The following is a 23,480-nucleotide window of genomic DNA, read 5'->3' as shown; positions in this document are numbered from 1 at the left end:
GAAAGGCCAATCCACCTTTAATTAAAATCATTCAAGGTTGCTCCATCTTTAGTTAATTAGCACATCTTCAATCAACGATAGTTTCCTTTTACAAATTTTGTTAAAAGGGCGTAAAGAACTTACTTACACCTCTCATTTTTAAATAAAAAAACAAATATATACTACATGTTTTCTCCATATATAAAAACAAGGTAACAGATATATGTGCTAAAGAAACAAAAGATTAATGATAAGATAACGAATGTCAAGTGTTAGAGACTCTTTAATATTATTGAATTATGGTATACTTTTAAAACTCACAAGTAGGCAATTCTCTCAAAACCTGCTCTCAATAGATAGGGTCCATAACTTGGCAATTATTCTCAATCAATATATAATACTAATATGTCTTTATAACAAATTAAATGTTTTTGTCACACGGTGGGATTCAAACGAGTATCAATCTTAAAAATACGTAGACTCAAAAATAAATTTGATGGAAAAAAGTTTTCATAAAAGCTAATACATAATAAGTTAAATTGAACATAATTTAATTTTGCCAAAAATATGTTAAAAAATATAAGAGACTTAATGAATCATTAGGACGTGACAATGATTGACCAAATGTTGATACCAGGCTCTTCTGTCGTTCTCGTTTATGCTCTTATTAGATGTGACTAGCTAGAAAGAAGGGCATGGTTGTTAGCGTGTGATTAGCTAAATTATAGATAATTTGTATGGAAAGGAGTATATCTGCCTATATGAACGATATATATTATAGGAGATATGATTGATATGCCTTGATGTATACCTTTGATATAGGATCTCTGTAACAACTATGTAATCGCCTATATAAAGGCTTTCTCTATGAAGAAATAATAATGAACCAAAACCTTAGAACTTCAATGTGGTATCAGAGCATATTACAAACTTCTTTTATAGATCCTAAGCCGCCACTATAGGCTAACCATATTCTTTATTCAGTATTGGTCTTGAAACAAGGGACCAACCATGGACGACAAAAATAATGATATTGTCACTATGAACCAAACTCCAACCCAATTGAATTACCCAACCTCAGCAGCTTACCATTTGGATTTTGATTGAACGATACAAACTTCAAAATCTGGTCAAGAATGATTGAAGTTCATGCCGCGGGGTTAAATAAAGGAAAAAATTCACATGTCAGGTGTATTTTTTACACCAATGCACAAATCATGTACAAAGTTTAAAATTCATAATTCAGGCTTTTGTATAATTAATTGAAAATATTTATTAATTAAATATAATAAAGTCACAATTAGACGATTAATGGTTACCGATTCATAATTATTGGTCACAGATTTACTTATTGGTCACATATAATTGAACAAATTGATTACAGATTATTTCGATGTCACAGATAAAAATTTTTGTAGTTCATAGATTATTTCAAGGTCACAGATAAAAAATTCACATGTGACAAATTATTTTATTGGTCACAAATCAAAAAAATTACAAGTTATAGGATCACATATGTTCAAATTTATTGGTCACATATTCTAAATAGTTGGTTACATGTATGCAGGATTGGGATTAATGTTTTGTTTCTATCTAAATTGTTTACCATCCTGAGTCTGAGTTATAAAAAACTGAAATAGTTAATCATAGGGTATGTTCTATATATTTTTAAAGTGGACAACTTTTATTCTAAGAAAATGTCTAGAGGTAGTTGTGAAATTATGCCCCTGTTTTGTTCAACTATAAAGTTAGATTAAAATTTAAGTCAAAGCCAACTATTAATTTTAACTTCACATTTCATGAGATCCATAACTTTTCAACTATATGTTCCATCAATTTTTATCAAAATATAATGAACATCTGATTTTATATGTAAACCAAACAGGGACTATACTCTCTCACGTGCAAATCTATTGGAATATAGAATAATGTTCACGAGATGGGGTCCAGAGGGAGATAGTTTAGAAAGTTGAATCTAATCTAAATTATTAGTCTAGCCTAATTTACGAAATTGAATTTGTTTAATATAATTGAAAGTAAAGACCAAGGAAGTTAATGCTAGCAAATTGAAATGAGAAGTAACTTAAATTACCAAGTGTTTGGAAATTACCAAGTGTTTGGAATCCACCACTGTTTAACTTCATAATGTTCACGTGATTGATCCAGATGGAGATAGCTTAGAAGGTTGGTACTAATCTAAATTATTAGTTTAGCTTATTTTAAGAAATTGAATTTGTTTGAAATAATTGAAACTGAAGACCAATGAGGAAGTTAAAGCTACAAATTTAAATAAGAAGTAATTTAAATTACCAAGGGTTTGGAATCCAGCACTATTTAACTTCACTATCTCTAATTATTGAGTAATTCCCAAAATTAGGGTGACAACTCGAAATTAATCTATTGTCATCTCATAGATCTAACTTGGAAGCCCAAGTTAAAAAAATCCGAGATAAGTCCTTATTTTCATTTAATTGATTGTCTAAGTTTTTCCCATATCTAATTTAATAAAGTCAAAGAATCAAAGGTGTCATGTCTTTAGAATTCTATATATCAATTATAATGAAAATAAGACGAAGGGGTTTGAGAGAGTTTGGGGCGAGCCGAGATAAATCGGTGTTCGTTTGATTGTTTTCTGAGTATGGAATCAAGATTTATTGAGGGAATTTCGCTACAAATGGTATCAGAGTTTGTATTGTTGTTAAATCTGTGATTTTTGGGGCTAAAATTGAGCTAGAAGTGGCCAGAAATCGATCTGGAAAACAGGCAAAAAACTAGACGAAATCTGGGCAAATTTTTGCAAAACTGGATAGATCTGTTTTTGAGTTTTCTGGTGAAACCAAAAAGAGTTTGGCAGATATCCACCATTGTTGCCTCTTCTTCTCTTTCCTATTACCACTACCAGTGGATTGTGCAGGCGGAGATGGGGATTACGACTAGGGCGCATGAGGGCGCTTCCGGTGGATTCCGATGAGGATATCTTCAGACAAAATGTTTCTGGAGATGAGTCGGACCCTGCGGTGTTGTTGGATTTCAGTTTGAGCAATGCAGTGAAAGTTGGATGATTTTACCCTTAAACGTTCAAGTGTCGGGTGCTGTTTTCGTGTTGCTGTGATTGCTGGTGACTTTAGGATGAATAGTGATAGTCCTGAAATGGTGAATTCCCGTCTTTTGATATTTATGGACCTTCAAACGTGGTCCGCTCGGTATCATATTCTTTGCATTTTATTATTGCGGTTAAAATTAATGTATAGGTTGATTATTTATTTTGCGCATTAGAAGTCATTGTGTGATGTGACGTTAGGTTTGGGGTTATCGTGAAGGGATAATCATTGTCTATTGCTAGACCTAGAAATTATATGTTAATTAATTGTCTTAAATTCTATGTGAATTTGTCACCAATTTTTCTACATCGATAGAATTGCATGTGATCTTAGGAAAGTTTACTTGATTATTCTGTGTGAATTATATGTCAATACTTTGCTTGTGGCCATTATTTGATACTGTTGGCATGTATAGGTCTAAGGCAAGTGCGAAAAATAAAATATATTTTAACTGTGGTAAAATTTGGGCATAGTTGAAAGAGATTGTCCCAGAATGATAATAAAAGGAAAGATAAGGATAGAGACGAGGTGAATGTGACTTTAGGGTCGAGTAGTGATCCTAGTGAGGTTTATTGAGAGAATAAACCTGGTTCTTGCATTGCATCTGTATGTAATCCTTTCTGCATGTATGTTGTCACTTAATTCTGTTGCAACGTTGGTATGTTATACTTTCAATATGTTTGATGTGTGTAATTGCATGAATTAGAGTGATTTATTGCTTTGTGTAATGTGTTTGCATGCATAGTGAGTTGAGATTTATGGTATACTCTATTTGCTCTATGAGTGGTGTGAGTATGGTAGTGAGAAGAAAGTTAGGACAGCCTTTTTCTCCTTTATCTTTGTAAGCCTGTATGGTTTTTTGTGAGATTGTGTGAGGCAGCCATGTTAGGATTATATTCTTCTTCTTTGTGAGCCTCCTTTATGAGTGTTGTGAAGTAACCGACTATTTTTTTGATTTTTCTTTGTGAGTGCCACTTTCATCATTTTCTTTGTGGATTTTTTGGAGCTTTGGTGATTGGGGTAATCTTTGTGGTCACCGAAAGTTGTTGATTTGCCAAAGTGAGTTTGAGATGCATTAACAGTGCGGATGTCTCTTGATAAGGTAGAGTATAAATGCCTAGAGGTGCATTAGTGATATGCACGGGGATGTAGAGTGTGATATTTGGATCATGAGTGGAGAAGTGATCAAATGTGTAGAATCCTTTATCTATGAAAGAGACTTTGATCAGGTGGAGTGTGAGAGAGGCATTTCTATTACTTCTGTAAGGTGGAGTCCCATTATCCACGTAGGTTGGGAGAAGTGATGTGGTGATAGAGGATTATTTTGAGAGTTTAGGATCTATTGTGACTTGCGAGTTGGACATGAGTTGAGTGATCTATTTAGTGAGCATGGTGGGGGTGATGAGACAGATATGTGTTCTCGAGGTGGGAGTAACATGGAATGGGATAAGATAAGTGTGGTGCGATCTTTCATGGGGTCATTTATGCATTTGTTGCATATGTGTGATCGTGTGCTGATTAACTAGGTGTTATTTTGTGGTTCTGTGTGAACGTGATTTTGAAAAGATTTGTGTGTGTTATCCTATATATCTTCATCGCATGATTATTTGTTCATTGTGAATACTTGTTTCTACTTGAGTGTTCTTAACCTTAACCCTGGTGAGTACATGGAGCAAGTATGGTATGTGTTTCATTTCGAAACACGAGGTAAGATCTATGATTCCAATTTTATTGAATTACCTTAATTGTGTAAGTATAAACTGTGTTTTGGTTGCTTGCAGTTTATTGGGCATCAAGGTGGAGATTGTTGGATTTTTTGATATCCAATAATCCAGATGATGATTTAAAACAGTTGTCGGATTATTTATCGACACCATGGACTTGGCTCGGCTCGAAGACGAACTATACTTTTGGATGGCCCACATCTTGGTTAGTGTTGGACTTTGAGGTACTTGTTGAATTAGTAGATTGTGGGTTGGATTAAATGGTAGCCCATTAGTTTATGTTTTAAGAAGCCCTTTTGCACATGTCTTTGGCCCAAATTGTGTGTCTAACCTATGCTATATATATCCATATATATTCCCAGCCGTTTTCTCAATGGTGGTGAGTGGGTGTATGTGGAAGAGAGGGCCGTGAGAGAGAGAGGACCGAGAGGGTTGAGGGGCAGCCGGCTGTTGGGAATCTACTTATACATGCACAGTGGAATTTAAAATAATTTTCGATTCCCTCCAAAAATCGCCTTTGTGTTTAGATAGAAATTGTGATAAGGATTGTACCTTTTAAGAATTCTGCAATCCTTTTGTTTTTCTTTTAGTTCCATCAACTTTGATTCGCCACCACAGCTGTCCAATTGTCCAGCCTCCAACGGTGATCCACACAGAGAATAAGATTGCAACTTCTAGGGTTTTCTCTTGTGCCAGCAAGAATAATGAAAATTATATGGATCTCAAACCCTAGCCATGTATTTATATAAACCCAAATGGGCTCTGCCCGATCCGGTCCAATATTTAATTAATTCATTTAATTAAACCCGGTCCGTGAATTAATTAATCCAATTAATTAATTCGGAATATAAATAACAAATCTAATTAATTAATTTATCTAACGATTGTTAAATTAACCAATTGACAATTTGCAATCTTTCAATTCTCTTTTGTGTGTGACCCATTAGGTTCCCGACCACGATGCCTAACGACATGAAATATTATTTTGATCTAATCAAAATTGATAAATTAAAACACCCTTTTTAATTTATCGTCAATTCACACTCGCCGTCCCTGATTGACATCTAGCAATGTGTCAGGACAATACATGTGACGGAAAATGTCACGTGGTATGACAAAATCAAATTCGTTCGTTTACCGTAAAACTATAATCCCTTCGTCAATATGATCCGATCAATTACGAGATATGAAAGTGTGTCAATCTCGATCATCGATCATATTTTTCACTCCACTATTAAGTCAATATAAATCGAAAACTCCTTTTCGACTTATGAGTACACCTTGGCCAAGGATTTCATCATCGACTTAATTGAATGAAATGCAGATCATAATCTCCTACTGTCTAAGAGTGACGAATCCTTTATTGATCAATCACAACCTTCATACGATTCTTGACGTACCCGAACGATGTCGTATTAGCGGCCCTTTTCAGAGCAACATCCAACATCGCCAAAGTATTACTGTCCTCATATAAGGTACCATGACGACCTCAAGTCAAAGGACCAATTCCACTATCGAACGTTAGAGATTAACCACTGACACTCAGATAGTTATCCATGTGGAATCTCTCGACGGGTCTCCAATGTTTTGTTCTATAACAAAACATCCACGTGTTCATTTAAGTGTTACCACACTTTAACTTGTGAGATCAACTACTTACTTCACAAGTAAGAAATGCCACACGTGATGGTCTATCCGTAATAACGATATCCGTATCTCGTTATTACTTACAATCACGAACGATTTAAGATTCAATCAGATATAATTTGTATCTCACAATCACAACTCCTTGTGATTAACAAATTACGAAAATTTGAATCTATGGACTCTATTATTTATTTAATTGTCTATTAATTAAATAATAGATCTGCCATTTAATTGCATTAATTACATATAAAAGTATTTATGTCCAAAACTGATTGGACCTAGGGCATAATACTTACATCGGCTTGGAGGGTTTGTTGGAGTGATTCCCACCATTGTTGCCTCTTCTTCTCTTTCCTATTACCACCACCATCCCTTCTCCTTTTGTGGGGTTGAGAGAGTTTGGGTAGTCTAAAGTGAAGGCGAAAGTTTTCGGTCGAGCAGAGGTAAATCGGTGTTCGTTTGATTGTTTTCTGAGTCCGAAATCAAGATTTATTGAGCGATTTCCGTTACAGAACCAAAACCTTAGATCTTCAACAATGGTGAGCCCGAGAAGGTCTTAAAGACCCTCTAGCGATAAACTCAAAATAAATGTTTGATAAAGCTTCTTTGGTTTACCATTCCCAAGTTCTCGAAGCAGAAATTCTAAAGCTTTTTTTGAAGAAAAGATTGCACTGGCTGACCACTTTGCTATCAGTTATGGCCAGATAATAAATCCAAACCATCCACGGTCCCTTTGAAGATAAAAAGAAAAGGGAACCAAACAAATTAACCTTAGCCTTTTGCAACTTGATTGCCATTATATTATTTCTTTTATTAATTCCTTTTGAAATATACTGCACGAGGGAGAGTGAATGCAGGAGAAAGCAACTTCTAATTAGTTAAGAATTGATTTTTATATGAAAGAGTTTGTGGAATCCACGCCCAAAAGTAAAGACCTTTATTTCTCTTGCAACCAAATTGGGCAAGAATAATAACTGTTTCCTTCATTTCAATATTGAAATTTGAACATGGTTTACAAAGAGAAAGGCAGTCTATCAACTAATTAATCTTCTATATACATAGGGACAACAAATTTTATCTGTTACATTGCTAGAAATTAAATAATTAGGCCTAACTTTCTATTACTAGAAATTAAATGATAGGCTAATCTTTCATGTCCGAAAAATCTCGTATTGCTCTCATACTCTCCTTCTCACGGTTTGAGTTGTTCCCCTTTTGTGCACGCTAAAACGGGAATCACTTGGGTTTTCTTTCATCAATTCGGCAAGATTCCCATTGCATGTCCATAGATTGATAAACATTCAAAAATCTTCAAATCTCTTGAATCTTCACATCAAAAGATTGTCTGATTCTATTATTATTTCTGAATTTAATTATATTTGTTTTCAGCTCTTTGGGAGATGATCAACGAAACGGAAAAATGTAAATAAAGAAAAACATGCTTTAGAGGAGTATGGCGTGTGTGTCGATCAGCAAATGTTCGTGCAAGAAGTGCCAAAAGGACCGAAAGAAGACTCTATTGCTCGTGCCAAAAAGTGATGTTTACAAGTTGCTTAGCACTGCCCTTGTCATGAAAAGTTGGAAAGCCAGCAAATAAAGAAGTATAGAGCAAACTGAGCAATGGAAGCTTTTCATGTATCCCCTTTGTTTTACCTGTTTCACAATAAAGTGCCACAAATAAAATAAGTTTTTGATGCTGCAAACGTAGGATTGGCATTATCTGGAGTGACTTTATAAGTACAAGTTCTGGACAAGCACAGCTAGACAATATTGATTAATAGAGACATGCTGAAAGAAAAAATTGTTATTTATCCTATCTAGTTGAGTTGAGCATAGAAGCACACCATTCATAAGTTGCACGAAAACTTCTAAAAATGCTATGGTTATGGTTTGGTACACGTTTTGGAAATAAATATTTTGAACAAATTCCAGAAAAGAAAAAATCAAATTTCAATGGAAAACATCAAGAAAGCTTTATATGTATTTTCCCCAAAAAATTAGAGAAATTTCATTATATTCGAGTTGGTTGGACAGGTAAAATTCATTATTGTTTTTCTTTCACTGGAGATTTGGTTGTATGTCCCCCTCTAAAATGTTTATTATTTCTTTTGTATAAATAAATACTCCACTGGTGATTTAAGATTCTTTTCTTAAATGAAAAACGTTTTAAAATCTTTTTCATGTTCATGCAACGTAGTATGACAGTGACAGTAAAAGATATCTATGGCTTTACCTGGATGCCACTGGAATCTAGTGAAATCGAAGCCGAGGGATTTGATGTAGTTGACAATGTGTCGAATCCTACGTTGTATGCCATGGTTCCATCAGGTTGAAATAAACCATAATTCCTCTCTGAAGTCTGTCCAGGCTTCATGTCTTCGTTAAACAAAGCAAAAACATAAATTTCAAGTCTCCTTTTCGGCCTTAAGGGCGTCCCTTCATTTTTCACCTGTCTTTTCAGCAAATTCCGGTTATAAATCGCTGCATTCTCCACGGTGGCGCCACTTTCATCCGGATCACCTTTGGACGGCCAGCCGGTTTCCGATACCCCGACTTCTAACCCGCCAAAACCCATTTTCCCAAGTGCAAATATTACTGCATCCACTTGAGCATATAGCATGTTGTCGTATTGTAGATTGGTGTAAGGATCAATCATGCCTGAATTAGGGTTGAACAGTACATAGTCTAAAGAAACGCCATCTGGATCATTTTTGTAAGCAAAATAAGGGTAAACGTTGATCCAAAATGGCACTTTTGTAGTCGCCAAAAACTGTAAAAGTTCCGGCACTATTCCATTGAGGTCTTGCCGGAAACATCCTGCTGACGGCGGGTATGATTCTGATAGCACTGCTAAAGAATTTGGGGTCGAAACTTGAATGTACTGATCAAGTCCTAATCGGACTAATGCTGCATGAATGCTGACCATGGCTTGGACGAGGTAAGCCATTAGTACCGTGTCGTCGCCGGTGAAAACCTCGTTCCCGACGGCGATTCCGGTGATTCTTGTTGCCGGAAAATAAGGCTTTATGCGTACAGATACCCATTGTAGTGCTGCTTGCGGATCCATTAATGTGGATAGCATTTCGTTTTCGACTGTTACTATGATTTCAATGTTGGAGTTTGCAAATGTCTTTAGAATTTGAGGATTTGTGTCGTAAATTCTGGCTTTCGTTAGGTTAAGGGATTGCAAGAGATGAAGAACTTTATCCGGCGGCGGTAAATTGTTGCCGATTTGACCATAATTAATGCCGAGTGATTCTACTTCTCTTTGAAAAGAAAAAACTGTTCAGATTCAAAGAGTTAATTAATATTAACGACTTCAAAATATAGAAACATCAAAGGGAGATATTCACCTGATAAAGTTAGAAACAATCTGAGAAGAACATATAAGGTGGAAATCCTGTTTTGGAGTGTTTCCATAGTGTATGTACCAGTTCACGTTTGAGAGTGGGGAATAAAAAGATGTGGGAAGTAAGAGATATTGGTGTTTGCAGCTGGGAATTCATATTTAAAAGGCCAGATAGTGACTCGTATGAAAATATCAATTTTAAAATGTAATAACTCATCTGAATTTTAGACGAATTATTTGAACATTTTAAGCTTCATTGATGCAGAAAGTGGGGTAGATGCGCGTCCCATGAAGCATTATGTCAGTTGAGGGTATCAACGTGAGCATGCTCACGAGCAATCGCTTGATTAACTTGCAATCACGAATCTAGGGATGACAATCGGGCTCGTCGGCTCGGGCCGCCCATGGCTCGGCTCGGGGCTCGATAGACCCGAGCCCATTTTGGGGACACGGGCTTTGCCCGAGCCGGCGCGTGAGCTCGCGAGCTTTTTTAAAACAGAAAAAAAGAGAGAGAAAACGAGCCTGCCCGGCTTGGCCCGTAAAAAGCTCGAGCAAAAGAGCGGGCCGAGCATTTTTTCTGGCCGAGCCCGCAAAAAAGCTCGGTATTTTTAACCGGGCCGAGCCCGAGCCGAAATTTTAGGCTCGCGAACCAGCTCGACCCGGCTCGTTTACATCCCTACACGGACCTAATGATAATGGTAGGAAATCCTCTCGGATTGATGTACCCAGTCAACATAGATGCATCTTCAAGCAACTCGATCGGATGGACCTCGATCGAGGGATATAGGCCAACTGTTGCCAGCTGCACTTATGCCATTATGAAGCCTATATTATGAAGTTCTATAAATAGGCTTATCCCCCAAATTGACTCAAATTACTCACTCACCCATATCAACTTTTCTCCCTCTAGAGAAAAATTGCAAGACAGTCATTTTCACTCCGCACAGAAAGCAAGATATATGCACAAAGCCTCCTTATAGTTAAAAATCATTTTTTTAGAACATTTTGATAAAAGTTGATAAAATGTGCGATTAAAATTAATTATTGACTTTTATTTACATTTTTATCAACTTTTTAAGTCACACCAGAAAGGGGCAAATATTCAATTCTTCTAGGAGAGAATTGAAGAAACTCATCACACAAAAAATCAATATCGTATCGAGTTCCAGAGAATCGTCTTTATACAGTATTCAATTTTCACATATATGTACACTCTCTTAACAACTATAACAAGACTTGCGCGCTTTCTTCACTGATGGCATAAAGGTGGATTGCATCAGTACAGATAAGTATTATAAATTAATTTAAATAGGGTCAAATATTTGTATTGGTCACGCAGTTGAATCATATTTATTACTGACATCTCCTCCCAATTAATCCCACCTAATGGATATATTAAAATATCTGGTGATCATCAAATTAAGACAATTTGCATTAAGTTATCCCTTTGGTTCATATGAAATAGTGCTAACCATGCATTCTATGAGATTAGCAAAGGCATAAAAGTGACGGCTTGCGTCAGAAAAGGACATCGGAGAAGCCACTAACCGTCATCACTCACCAGCCATTTAGTATATTATCCTAGTGATTTTCAATCTCCACCAACCAAATATTGATATTTAGTCTCTGTTTGGTTTGGCAAAAAATAATTTTTTTTAGTAAATTTTAATAAAAATTAATGAAATATATGATTGAAAAATTGATAAAAATTATGAATTCTATAAAATATATTGTTAAAACTAAATTTGAAGAAAACTAGTTAAAAAATTGGAGCTAAATATGACCTTAATATAAGACATTATAGAGAATACGTTGATCAACGGGATTTTCTATCATTGATGGTTAAATTATCTCCATTTTAATGATAATCATCGAAAGTTTGATGGAACCTTGAAATTATCGATAACAACAAAAATACAATACTGCATTGATAAATGCCCTAGTGTTTGCGAGTTTTCAAAGAACACATTGTATAGAAAAGCTCTCGTCGTTTCTTGATAGTAAATTTGTTAGTGGAGGCCATCCATATCTTGATAGCTGGTCAATGCAGTCTCTTCCCTTTTACGTATGTAAAGCAAAAGAATAGGATTTGGACGAGTTTGATATATAGATATCATAAAGAAGGGTGTCCATGAAAAGCAAAGGCTTTTATTAAAGGCGTTTTTTATGTTAAAGGAAGAAGCATATGGCAAGAAAAAGAAGTAACATCATCTCTTAATTAACAAGAATTCTACCTTCCATTGCTATCATAAGATAAGCAAGTTGATGAAATGGAAAGAAAGATAGGTTATACGTCAGTTGCAAAGGGCAAGAAGAAGGTGCTAATACTATTTATGTGATAAAATTTCAAAAATAAAAAAGCATGCTATTCAAAAAAGTCAATAACATTTAGTCATTGTTTGATGCTGATATTTAGATATTCATCAAGTTCTCGACTTAACAAATATTCATTAATAGTGGCCTGTACATCATTTGGTCTCTGAAATGGTTGTGGAACAATACCCTTCTAGCTGCCTAGTGGCGTTCGGCGTTCCAATTATTCCGTCAAGTGTTTGTGACCTGAAAAATGAAGGTAGGGCTTCCTCCCCCGTTTTACATCCGGCGTGAGAATTAGTCTTTAAACTTGCAATTGAAAATCAGATGGCTAAAAAGAGAGAGAGAGAGAGAGAGAGAGAGCCAGCCCCTTACCTGTGTCACATCCGGGGTATTTATATATATTGGGAGCTGGATAACCGCTGGGCGGTTGTGGTGTCACGTGTCCCACGTTGGCATTCCCACTTGATATGATCCTCGGTGCACCATCAATTTCCAAGAATTCATTAATTGATTGGAGAAGGTCGAAGTCAAGAACCGAGCCAAGTCGAGACTTTGAAGTAGCTAATAAAATTGTTCACTTATGTATTCGAGCAACGAAGTCTAAAACCATGAAGTTCACTTGTCAAGGAGTAAATTTGATGAAGGGGCCGAAGTCTAATTCAATTGGGATTAGCTTGATAATTGCAGCCGAAGACGGAGCCAAAATCAAAGATTGTGCGGCCGCATAGGAGCAAACATGGAATTTTTTGGCTGTTGATGAAGCTTTCATGCGGCCGCAGTCACTACCACCATGCGGCCGCACCACAGAAAATCGGCCAGAAAATTTCCTTTCCACGGGAGAAGATTTGTTTGAGTCAATTTCTTGTTTTTGGTAACTTTAATATTATAAGGACTCTAATTTCGTGTTTTACAATATTTTAGGAGTTTATTCCTTTTTAAATTAGGTTTTTATATTCTTTAGCATAAATAGGAGTTTTATGATTCATTGTAAGAAGACTTTTATTATGAAATTAGAGAATTCTCTCTTGAAACTTTGCTTCATTTATCTTTGTTCTTGAATGGACAAATCCGAACTTATCAAGACTAATCATCTTGTGGCGTTCAAACCATCAGCTTGAATCATTGAATTGTGTAATCAAATGGTCTTTCGCGTTATCGTTACCGTTGGATTTTTTGGTTCATCTTTTATTGGTTCAAATCCACAATCCGGGTGTGATTTCTTCAATCGTGTGATCAAAAAGTTTTTCAATCAACATTCTTGTTGGGTTGCTTGGTTCACTATTTTGGGGTCAGATCCATAAACCTTGGTCATATTGGCGTTCTTGGGATCCGATTCAATATCCTGTGGGTTCGATTGCAACCTTGTTGATTGGGTTCGCATCACCACTACCCCCACGTTCTGAGTGGGGGGGTCTTTAACTTCCTGCCTGGAAGTTGTACCGGTTTTAACTATCATGGAACCTAATCAATTTACTAGAGGTTTTATGGCTAAGTGTTTGGGTTGGCAATTCCATGCCAGTTGAATGCCTCGCGTAGTGGTGGAGCGCTCCCCGGGGGTATTGGTAGAGCACCCCTGGGGGGGGTCGACGGCCTTGCGTAGTGGTAGAGCGCTTCTGGGGGTGTTGGTAGAGCGTCCCTGGGGGGTCGACGGCCTTGTGTAGTAGTAGAGTGCCTCCGGGGGTCGATGGCCTCGCATCGAAGTGCAGTGATCCATCTTGCTTGTCGTCAAGGGTGGCTTCTTCTACCAACCTATATCTTTATCCCCCTACCCTTGTCGATGTTTTCGACGAGGGGTAGCAATTTTCTTTATCTGGGTTGGTTTGAAAATTATTATATATTTTTTTATACGTATAAATGATAAATGAGTAGTTCGTATTAGCAAGTCGAGCAATACAATCGAAATCAAGTAGCAATTTTACTGTACATATGGCACCCCATCAATGGTCGTAATGTTGGAGAGAATTTTCCCCCAAAAAAAGTTTGAATTCTTGTGTTTATGAAAGGAGGTGATTTTTACTTCCAATGATCACTTTCATTTTTCCTCAATATCCTAGGCTTTCTTCCTTCTAAGGTAATTTTCTCTTCTTTTTAATCCCAAGTCTTACTTAGAATTTCTCTTCATCTTTTTTGTTGACATGTATAAAACTATTCTTTCTTCTCCTTCCAATGAGAGTAGTGACGAGGGGTCAATTGATGCCGAAAAAATCCGGTCGGCTGGTTGGACGATCGATCCGGTGTGGCCGGTCGACCGACCAGCACACTGGTCGCTTGGCCAGCGCTGCTGGTCGATCCCGTCGCGTATTCGGGCGGTCGGTCGAAAGTTTGACCGGTCGAAGTCCTTCGGCTTCCCTTCCTTCGTCCGATGGGTTCCCATTTGAGTCTGATAGCCAAAACCTTTCAGTTGATTTTCAAGCCTTTATTTCAAATTCCCTCAAGGGACATGTCGGCTCCACTAAGTCTCCAAATCAAAACTTAGAAATCGAGCGAGATCCGGCTGGCGAGATCGTCCCCCTTGAAATTCCAAAAAGTTTTAGCTTTTATAATTCTCCGCTTAAGTTAGAGGAATGTCTTGCTAGGTATGATCGGGTCGACGATTACATCTATAGAGCCCCCGGGCCCAAAGAGAGACTCCCCGGGTCCGACCCCCGCTTGATAGCGATATATAAAGACATTATGGACGATGGTTTCCGGTTATCCATCCATCCTTTCTTTGTGTCGATTTTCAATGAGTTTTGTAATGTCCCGACCCCTTGTGGACCGGAACGCTACTTACTTTACTTAACTAACCGATGGTTTAATCATAGGAGAATATGTTTTAGCGGAAGCTTAATTTTTACAAATGATAATTTTAACAACAACTTTTCGAATACTTTAAATAAAACACTGAATAAAAAAAAGGGAACGTAATTTATTTGAAGAAAACACAACTTGTTCTCGCGTTCAGTTTTATTCAAATACTTTTCAAAAATAACATTGAAAACGTTCACAAAATAAATCTAAATAACTTGTTCACCGGGTTTTCCATGGGCTCATTGCACCACTCTCCATCTTTTCCATCATCCAAGCCCAAGGTAGAATCATATCAATCTGTAGAGAAGGAGTTAAACTCGTGAGTTAAAAAAACTCAATAGATATCATTGGTGTATTCGTGATCAAGCTATATATTTCAAAGCTGTAACTTTAGAAACCTTTTCATAGTAGAATTTTCGGTAGAATCCCAAACACGTAGAGTCATGACTTAACACGACGCCTCGACCGGAAGTACACGTCGTACCCGGAGGTACTATTAGACATGGAGGTGTATGCCGTACCGGAGGTACCATTAGACATACAAACATTAACATAAATCTTCATTTGCTGGAAGCTTATAACTTAACACGAATTAACACTTTGCACCTCTACCTACCTTGATTGATGCTTTGAACCTTGTTGAAAAATGCACTCCTTTGATGTTTAAAAAAAACACTCCGTTGAGAATTGATGTTTGGAAAACACTTCTTGATAGTACCAAAACTTTTAGGAAAAACTAATTTTCTTCCCTCTCCTTTCTCTTTTTTCTAGACTTGAAAACTCTCTCTTTTATGCTTAGAAGCTTTTGTCTTAGTGTGAAAAATATGTATCCATTGGGGCCTATTTATAGGTGAAAATCTCACAACTTAAGGGCAAGTGAAGGGCCTAATACTCATTAATACGGGTGCCATTTATGTGAGAGTTATAGGTTTAAGAAGGTGCTAGAAAATCGTGTAGGAATTTGACTTTTCATATTCCGCATACTTCGGTTGATACTGTACAGCTTTTAGTATTTCTATTATAACTTCTTCTCCCGATATCCGATTGAGGTAATTCAAAGTGCGTTGGAAAGTTAACTCAAAGAGCTACAATTTTTCTTCAGATATCATTTTCAAATCAAATGTTTTCTATGTCGTAAATGGGTCTCAAATGAGACTAAAAATCTGAAGTATACTTTAGCCATCCAATATTCATGTCTTAGTGCCACTAAGGTGTTTAAAATTATTTGGGGTTCTACAAGTTTCATATTACTCCTAGTCAAATAAATCTCAATGCTTGGAGAAAAGCACTCTACTTCTTGTATGTTTGCCTTAGGAGGTGAGTTTCGCTCTCGATTGACCTCTTTAGGTGTATCTTTGAGATGCATGTATTAGCTCAGCGCAATGCGTTCGTCTTTTTTTACCGCTAGGGTTCCATTGTTGTTTCCTAAGTTCAGGAATTCAAATAGTGGTTGAAAATCTCGATTTTTCTTTGCCCGGCCTTCAGCAGGTTGGTTTCCTTTCAATACCAATTGGCGGCACCCTCAAACTCACCTTTTTAATAGTCAAGTAGATGCTTCCTCTACTCTAAAAGCTCAAATAATTCAACAGCTGGTTGATACACCCCCTCTTGCACCTAACTTAGGATTGGTTCTGACCATGAGGAACATGCTGATAATGGGGATGAGTCGTCCTACTGGTAGGCTGCTTACATCGATTTTTATTATTTTTGACTTGAACATATTTCTTATTTGTACCTTTTGGAACTAATATATTTGAGTTTGTGCATGCAGATATGGACTTTGATTTGGACGCGGTGTTGAAGACCCTGCCGGGCGGTGACGAGGGTCTCTCTCCCATTGACGGTAAACTCTTGAGCTTCCCTTCTTAGTTTTGTGTTCTCTCACTCTTTTGTTTTGCTGGCCTGACGAGCCTTACCTTCCATGTAGAGGGATGGAATTTGACCTGGAGGGGACCTTAGACTCCATGCCCGAGCAAGGGCATGGAAGTGATCTTAAGCCATGTCCCGCCCCCTTAAAGAGGAAAAAGATGGTGGCCCAAGAGAAAAGTCCTCAGGTAGCAGGAGAGACTCTCCAACCCTCAGACGAGCCTATCGAGTTTGCTCCTACTCCTAGCCGGGCTCTTCCAGTCGTACGCAGGGGGAGCGTGAGGGTTCTCTTCGGTTATCGGGAGATGGAGGTACTTAAGTCTTTAGTGACACCCACGCGGACCAGGTTGATCGTAGGACGTAGCGCAGACGATATTGAGAGGGTTGCGACAGTCTATCTCCAGAGGGTACGCTTATAATTCTATACATATGTATATACACTTTTTTTTTGCATGGTTATACCACTCGACTCTTATATTGTCTTCTCATCCTTTAGGTGGTGGCCTTCAGACCGGGCTTGCCGAATAGAGTTGTTGCCAGGCCTTAGAGCTGAAGACTCTTGCAGAGGAAAAGAAAAAGGAGGCTCATCACTACAAGAAGAAGATATCTTCCTTGAAGAAATCTCTTGAGACGTCGGAGGCTCGAGCCCACGAGCAGGAGACAGAGAACTACCATTTGCGGTCTGAGTTGGCTCATGCTCAGAAGGAGGCGGTTGAGAGGTATAAGGCCTCTGCTGGGTACACTAGGGACTTGGAGGCATCTGTTGAGCAGTACAAGTCATCATTTGCCATTATCTGTAATAACCACTCTGGGTATGTCAAACTTGCATATGATATTTTTCCAGAAGTATCCTTGCACCTTTGTAGTTGTGATGGTGGCCAAGGGCTCAACCTCCACCCACTTAGTAAAGTAGTCTATGGCGACTAGCAAGAACTTCCTTTGTCACTTAGCTAGGGGCAAAGGCCCTAGGATGTCCATCCCCCATTGGAAGAAGGGACACACCCCAAAAATTGCTGTCTATTGCTCAGCTGGAACATGGATCAAATTTCCATGGCATTGACATGCATCGCACTTCCTCACCAACTCCTTAGCGTCTTCCTTCATACTAGGCCAATAATATCCTTATCAAAGCATTTTGAACTCAAGGGCGATCGTCCCTTGGTGGTTGCCACAAATTTCTGCATGTATCTCGACTAGCACCTCGTGTGCTTCTGTCGACCACAAATATTTCAAATATGGCATTGTGAAACCTCGCTTGTAAAGTAGTCCATCGATGACGGCAAACGAGGCTGCTCGGACTTTTAGCTTTCTTGCTATGAATGCATCTTCCGACAATTTGTTCTTTATGAGATATTCAACCAAAGGGTCCATCCAACTCTCCCTTTGCTCTACATTCACAACATCGACCGCACGTTGGACGTTTGGTCACCGCAAGATTTGCACGCTCGCTGTGCGAGACAGACGTCTGGGGTTTGTGGACGTGAGCTTAGCCAGTGCGTCCGCCCGCTCATTGTCTTTTCGGGGGACCTTTGTTAATTTGAACCTGGTGAACCCCTTCTGCAAGTTTTTGACCTCCATTAAATATGTTGCCATCTTTTCGTCCTTTGCTTCGAATTCTCCCGTCACTTGCCCGATTATCAATTGTGAGTCACTGCAAATCTTTACTGAAGTTACTCCAAGTCTAGCTACCAGTCCTAAACCCGTGATTACTGCCTAATACTCGGCATCATTATTTGTAGCTGGGAATTCAAAACGCAGTGAGTATTCCAACTCTTCACCATTTGGCCCTACCATTATGATCTCCGCCCCGAATCCCTCATTGTTCGAAGATCCATCCACATAAATTTTCCAATCTGCTTGTTCCCCTGGCGGGTGCTCGGGCGGAATGGTGAGCTCAGCGATGAAGTCTACTAGAGCATGTACCTTAATAGCCGTCCTTGGCCTGAATTCAATATCAAACTCACTTAACTCGATTGCCCATTTCAAAATTCTCCCAGAAGTCTCTGGTCGATGTAGGATCTACTTGATAGGTTGATCGGTCATTACTTGCACCGTGTGAGATTGAAAGTAAGGCCTAAGCTTCATAACCGTGACAATTAATGCAAACACTAGCTGCTCGGCCAGGCTGTATCCTACCTCTGCGCCTCTCAATACTTGACTCACATAATAGACCGGTTTTTTGTGCCTTTGCGAACTCTTTCACTAGCACTGCGCTGACTGCCCTTGGTGAGACCGCCAAGTAGAGACACAACACGACCCCGGGGCATGGGCTGGTCAAGATCGGGGGCTCCTGTAATGACTGCTTCAAGCTCCTAAGTGACTCTTCACATTCCCGGGTCCACTCGAAGTTGGAGGAAACCCCTATAGCCTTGAAAAAGTGGTAGCATTTGTCCGCCGCCCGGCTCATGAAACGATTTAAAGCGCTAGCCTCTGGACCTCCTTCCTACTGGTAGGGCTTTTCATTTCTAGGATTGCCTGAATTTTTTCTGGGTTCACTTCGATGCCTCTTTGCGTGATCATGAAGCCTAGGAATTTTCCTCCTGCAGTACCAAAAGCACACTTCTCTGGATTGAACCTTAATTTGTTTTGTCGGGCAACGTCAAACACTTTTTGCAAATAGGCCACATGGTCATCAGCCTTGGCACTCTTGACCACCATATCGTCAACATAAGCATCTACAACATCTCCGATCAAACCATGAAAGACTTTGTTTACCATCCTCTAATAAGTCGCCCCGGCGTTTTTCAAACCGAATGGCATGGCTTTGTAAAAGTACGTGCCAAAGTCTGTGATAAATGACGTCTTCTCTTGGTCGGACTTGGCCATTGAAATTTGATGATACCCGAAAAATGTATCCACAAAGCTGAGCCTTTCATGACCCGATGTAGCGTCTACCAGGTGATCTATCCTGGGAAGCGGGTATAAGTCTTTTGGACATACCTTGTTCAACCTAGTATAATCTATATACATGCGCCATTTTCCGTTTGACTGTTTGCCAACCACTCGGGGTACTGTACCTCTCGAATGAAACCCGCCTGTAGCAATTTTTCTACCTCTGCTCTGGCTGCGACCTGCCTCTCTGGGGCAAGATTTCTTTTTTTCTGCTTCATTGGCTTAGCCCCTGGTAGGACACCGAGAAGGTGCTGCGCGACGGTCGGGCTAATCCCTGGGATATCTTCCGGGCCCCAAGCGAACACGTACAAGTTACTGGCTAGACACTTGGCCAATTTTTCCTTCTCTTCGGATTCCAAACCAGTTCCAACACTAACCTCCCGTCCCTCAGCTATAAAGATTTTTTCAATCATATCGAGAGGCTCGATCCGCCTCCTTGGGAGTTCCACATCCAGCATCATGATTGGTGGTGAGCCTTAGGCCTGTATACTATTCACATAGCATTTTCTTGATGCGTGCTGGTCCCCTCGCACGCTCCTAACTCTTCTGCTAGTTGGGAACTTCATAATTTGATGGTAGGTCGATGGGACAGCGCCAGCTGCGTTTAGCAATGGCCAGCCGTAGATGGTGTTGTAGGCCATGGGGATCTTGACAACCAAGAAATTAGTCACAATCACCACTGTCGCTGGGTATGTGCCTAGCGTAACTGGGAGCTCTACAGTTCCCTCCGGTATTACTCTTGCCCCTTCAAAGCCTTGTAGAGGGGTAGTCACCATCTTCAACTTCTCTGGGGGAATTTTTAGACCTAAGAAGGCATCCCAGGTGAGGACATTTGCCGCACTTCCTCCATCGACAAGCACCCTCTTCACGTCAAAATTTGCTATATCACCTACTATCACTAAGGCATCATCATGGGGATACGTTATACTAATCAAGTCCTCTTCGTCGAAAGTAATGCTCTGGTTGAACTTTGTTTTTTTCTGGATAGAGCAGACCCCTGCGGAACGCGCATAGCTCTTCCTAGTTGAATTCGAGTCGCCACTCGATGCTACTTCCCCAATGATCATGTTTATTACTCCGGCCCTTGGTGGGGGTAGTCCTTCGAGCCTTTGCCTGTCCCTGTCATTTTTTACATACTTAGCCAATAGTCCCCGCCTTAGCAGGCGCTCAATTTCTTCCTTCAACTGTAGACATTCTTCTGTATCATGTCCATGATCTTTGTGAAAAATGGTTGTACTTACTTTGATTTTTCTTGCTGGAGGAAGTGAGCATCGGTTTAGGTCATTCGAACTCTTTCATGTGCTGTATCTCCATTAATAACTTCGTACATGGGATGTTCAAAGGAGTGGGTGCCTTGGCCTCCTTTCGCTTCTGCTTGACCGACCGGTCTTGGGCATAACCCTTGTTCATGCGTTCATTCTTCGGCTTATTCTTATCAGCGTGCCTTCGCTCATCATACGCTTTTCGCTTATGTGTTTCCGTCTCCCATCTGTCCCTGAGATTTTTAGTCACTTTCTCCGCTTCCTCCGCATCGACATACTTATCTCCCTTCTTCAATAGGTCATGCATTGACTCTGGGGGTTTTTGGAGAGTGACATTTTAAAGGCTCGATTTCGCGTTCCGTTCGTCAAGGCAGTAACCACTGCGGACATTTGCAGGTCTTTTATGCCAAGAGTCGTCCGGCTAAACCTAGCCAAGTATTCCTGTAATGACTCGTCTTTCTCCTATATGACTTGCATCAACCCAATGGCTGTCTTCCTCTTCCTCTTGCTGCTTAGGAAGTAAGCCACAAAGCTCCTAGAGAGCTCATCAAACGTCTTGATAGACCATGGGGCCAAGGTTGCTACCTAGTCCTTGGCCTCCCTCCTGAGTGTGGGGGAGAAGGACCAGCACATCACAGCATTCGGGGCCGCATAAAGTCTCATCAAGTCTACAAAGGTCCGCAAGTGGTCAAGCGGATTTGTGACTCCGTCATATGCTTCTATCATGGGCTGCTTGAAGTCTTTAGGCAAGGGGACCTCCATGATCTCAGGGGCGAACGGGTCTTCCTCCAAAATCATCTGCCTCCGCCTATCTTTTCTCTTGGACAGTGCATCATCTATCTTCTGGGCTATGATTTCTTCCATCTTTTGTTCCAGGTCCACCATGGCTTGCAGGGGCTGCTGAGCTACGACCACTGGGGCCCCCGCGCCTCCCGTCCCCTGCAGAGGGATGGGTGGAACAACCGCGGGTGGCGCTTGAGGTGGTTGCTGGTTCGTCGCTTCCGTCGGACTCAATGGAGGGACCGTGTCTCTCTGCGACTGGTTTTGCAAGAGCGCCATCATCGTTGCCATTTGAGTCTCCAAAAAGCTGAATTGACTCTGCGTCACATACTGCGGAGGTGGCGATGGCTCGTGACCCCTTGCAACTGACTCCGACTCCGCCGTATTTCCAACCAAACGAGTATCACTCCTTGTTCGTCTTCTCGACATAGCTTTTTAGTTCAAATGATTCCCACAGACGGCGCTAATGAAATCGTTGTGGAACAATATCCTTCTATCTGCCTGGTGGCGTTCGGCGTTCTCACTACTCCGTCAAGTGTTTGTGACCTGAAAAACGAAGGTGGGGCTTCTTCCCCCGTTTTACCTCTGGCGTGAGAATTAGTTTTTAGACTTGCAATCGAAAATCAGATGGCTAAAAAGAGAGAGAGAGAGCCAACCCCTTACCTGTGTCACATCCGGGGTATTTATAGATATTGGGAGCTGGATAACCGCTGGGCGGTTGTGGTGTCACGTGTCCCACGTTGGCATTCCCACTACCCCACGTTCTGAGTGGGGGGTCTTTAACTTTCCGCCTGGAGGTTGTACCAGTGTTAACTGCCATGAAACCTATTCAATTTACTAGAGGTTTTATGGCTAAGTGTTTGGGTTGGCAATTCCATGCCAGTTGAATGCCTCGCGTAGTGGTAGAGCGCTCCCCGAGGGTATTGGTAGAGCGCCCCTAGGGAGTCGACGACCTTGTGTAGTAGTAGAGCGCTTCGCGTAGTGGTAGAGCACTCTCCGGGGGTATTGGTAGAGCGCCCCTGGGGGGTCGACGGTCTTGCGTAGTGGTAGAGTGCTTCCGAGGGTCGATGGCCTCGCGTCAAAGTGCAGTGATCCATCTTGCTTGTCGTCAAGGGTGGCTTCTTCTACCAACCTATATCATTAGTCTCTGATCCAGCCCACTGGCTATATGTCCTCATAATTCTTTTTCCTATTTATCCATTGAGTTTGAGTTGTCGATGAGGCATATTTATTCCATATGAATATTCAAACTTTGAATTTTCAAAGTTGGAAACTTGTTAATAATCTACTGAATAGCAGCTATAAACATGAACTTAGTTCGATGTGTCATACAAATCAAGCCGTGTGAGGTTGCAACTTTTTGGCAGGTCGACTTGACCATTCGATCTAACAATTCTTTTGTTAATTATATTTAACAACCGATACAATGGCACAAAAAGATTGGATTTGTTTGGTCCATCTCTTCTTAGGGTTTACTAGATGCGACATAATTCATATCTCCCAATGAACTAACTAAAGAAGAGTCGAATTCTGCTAAATCTTTATGATACATCTAAATTTTGGTATAATTTTTTTCCACAAGGTGTTCCATCAAACTACTCAAAAATGAATACAAGATAGAAATTAAAAAGACAAAAGTATTATTTGGTTGACTTAACTATTTTCTTCTTTAATGAATATCGGAAAATTTTCTAACTCTCTCTTCCTTTATTCTTTATTTTCCTCCATCTCTATAGATAACGTTTAAACCCATTTTACCTTCTTTTATAGAAAA

The 23,480-nt window shown here is 39.7% G+C and overlaps 2 protein-coding genes across 2 annotated transcripts; both read right to left on the bottom strand.

The window, feature by feature from the left end:
* Nucleotides 1-7,398: 7,398 nt before the first annotated feature.
* On the bottom strand, nucleotides 7,399-9,976 carry LOC111407268 (glucan endo-1,3-beta-glucosidase 14-like). The gene is made up of 3 exons (XM_023036650.1): nucleotides 9,805-9,976; nucleotides 8,685-9,733; nucleotides 7,399-8,104 (listed from the first exon to the last, which is right to left on the bottom strand). Exons 1-3 carry the CDS (start codon nucleotides 9,869-9,871, stop codon nucleotides 7,994-7,996), a joined length of 1,227 nt encoding a protein of 408 aa, XP_022892418.1. The 5' UTR covers nucleotides 9,872-9,976; the 3' UTR covers nucleotides 7,399-7,993.
* A 10,164-nt stretch (nucleotides 9,977-20,140) lies between these two features.
* Nucleotides 20,141-21,233, bottom strand: LOC111408298. The gene is made up of 2 exons (XM_023038072.1): nucleotides 20,993-21,233; nucleotides 20,141-20,919 (listed from the first exon to the last, which is right to left on the bottom strand). Exons 1-2 carry the CDS (start codon nucleotides 21,231-21,233, stop codon nucleotides 20,141-20,143), a joined length of 1,020 nt encoding a protein of 339 aa, XP_022893840.1.
* Nucleotides 21,234-23,480: the final 2,247 nt, after the last annotated feature.

This window comes from Olea europaea, chromosome 13 (assembly GCF_002742605.1).
Source record: "Olea europaea var. sylvestris chromosome 13, O_europaea_v1, whole genome shotgun sequence".
Taxonomy (NCBI): Eukaryota; Viridiplantae; Streptophyta; class Magnoliopsida; order Lamiales; family Oleaceae; genus Olea; species Olea europaea.
This window is presented reverse-complemented; position numbering and strand designations above follow the sequence as displayed.

Coding starts and splice junctions, on each gene's coding strand:
- LOC111407268 (XM_023036650.1), bottom strand. CDS start 9,871: ATGGAAACACTCCAAAACAGGATTTCCACCTTATATGTTCTTCTCAGA. Junction 9,734..9,804: donor ATTGTTTCTAACTTTATCAG/GTGAATATCTCC, acceptor GAATCTGAACAG/TTTTTTCTTTTCAAAGAGAA. Junction 8,105..8,684: donor TAGATTCCAGTGGCATCCAG/GTAAAGCCATAG, acceptor ATTGTGAAACAG/GTAAAACAAAGGGGATACAT.
- LOC111408298 (XM_023038072.1), bottom strand. CDS start 21,233: ATGCATGACCTATTGAAGAAGGGAGATAAGTATGTCGATGCGGAGGAA. Junction 20,920..20,992: donor CACTCCTTTGAACATCCCAT/GTACGAAGTTAT, acceptor CACTTCCTCCAG/CAAGAAAAATCAAAGTAAGT.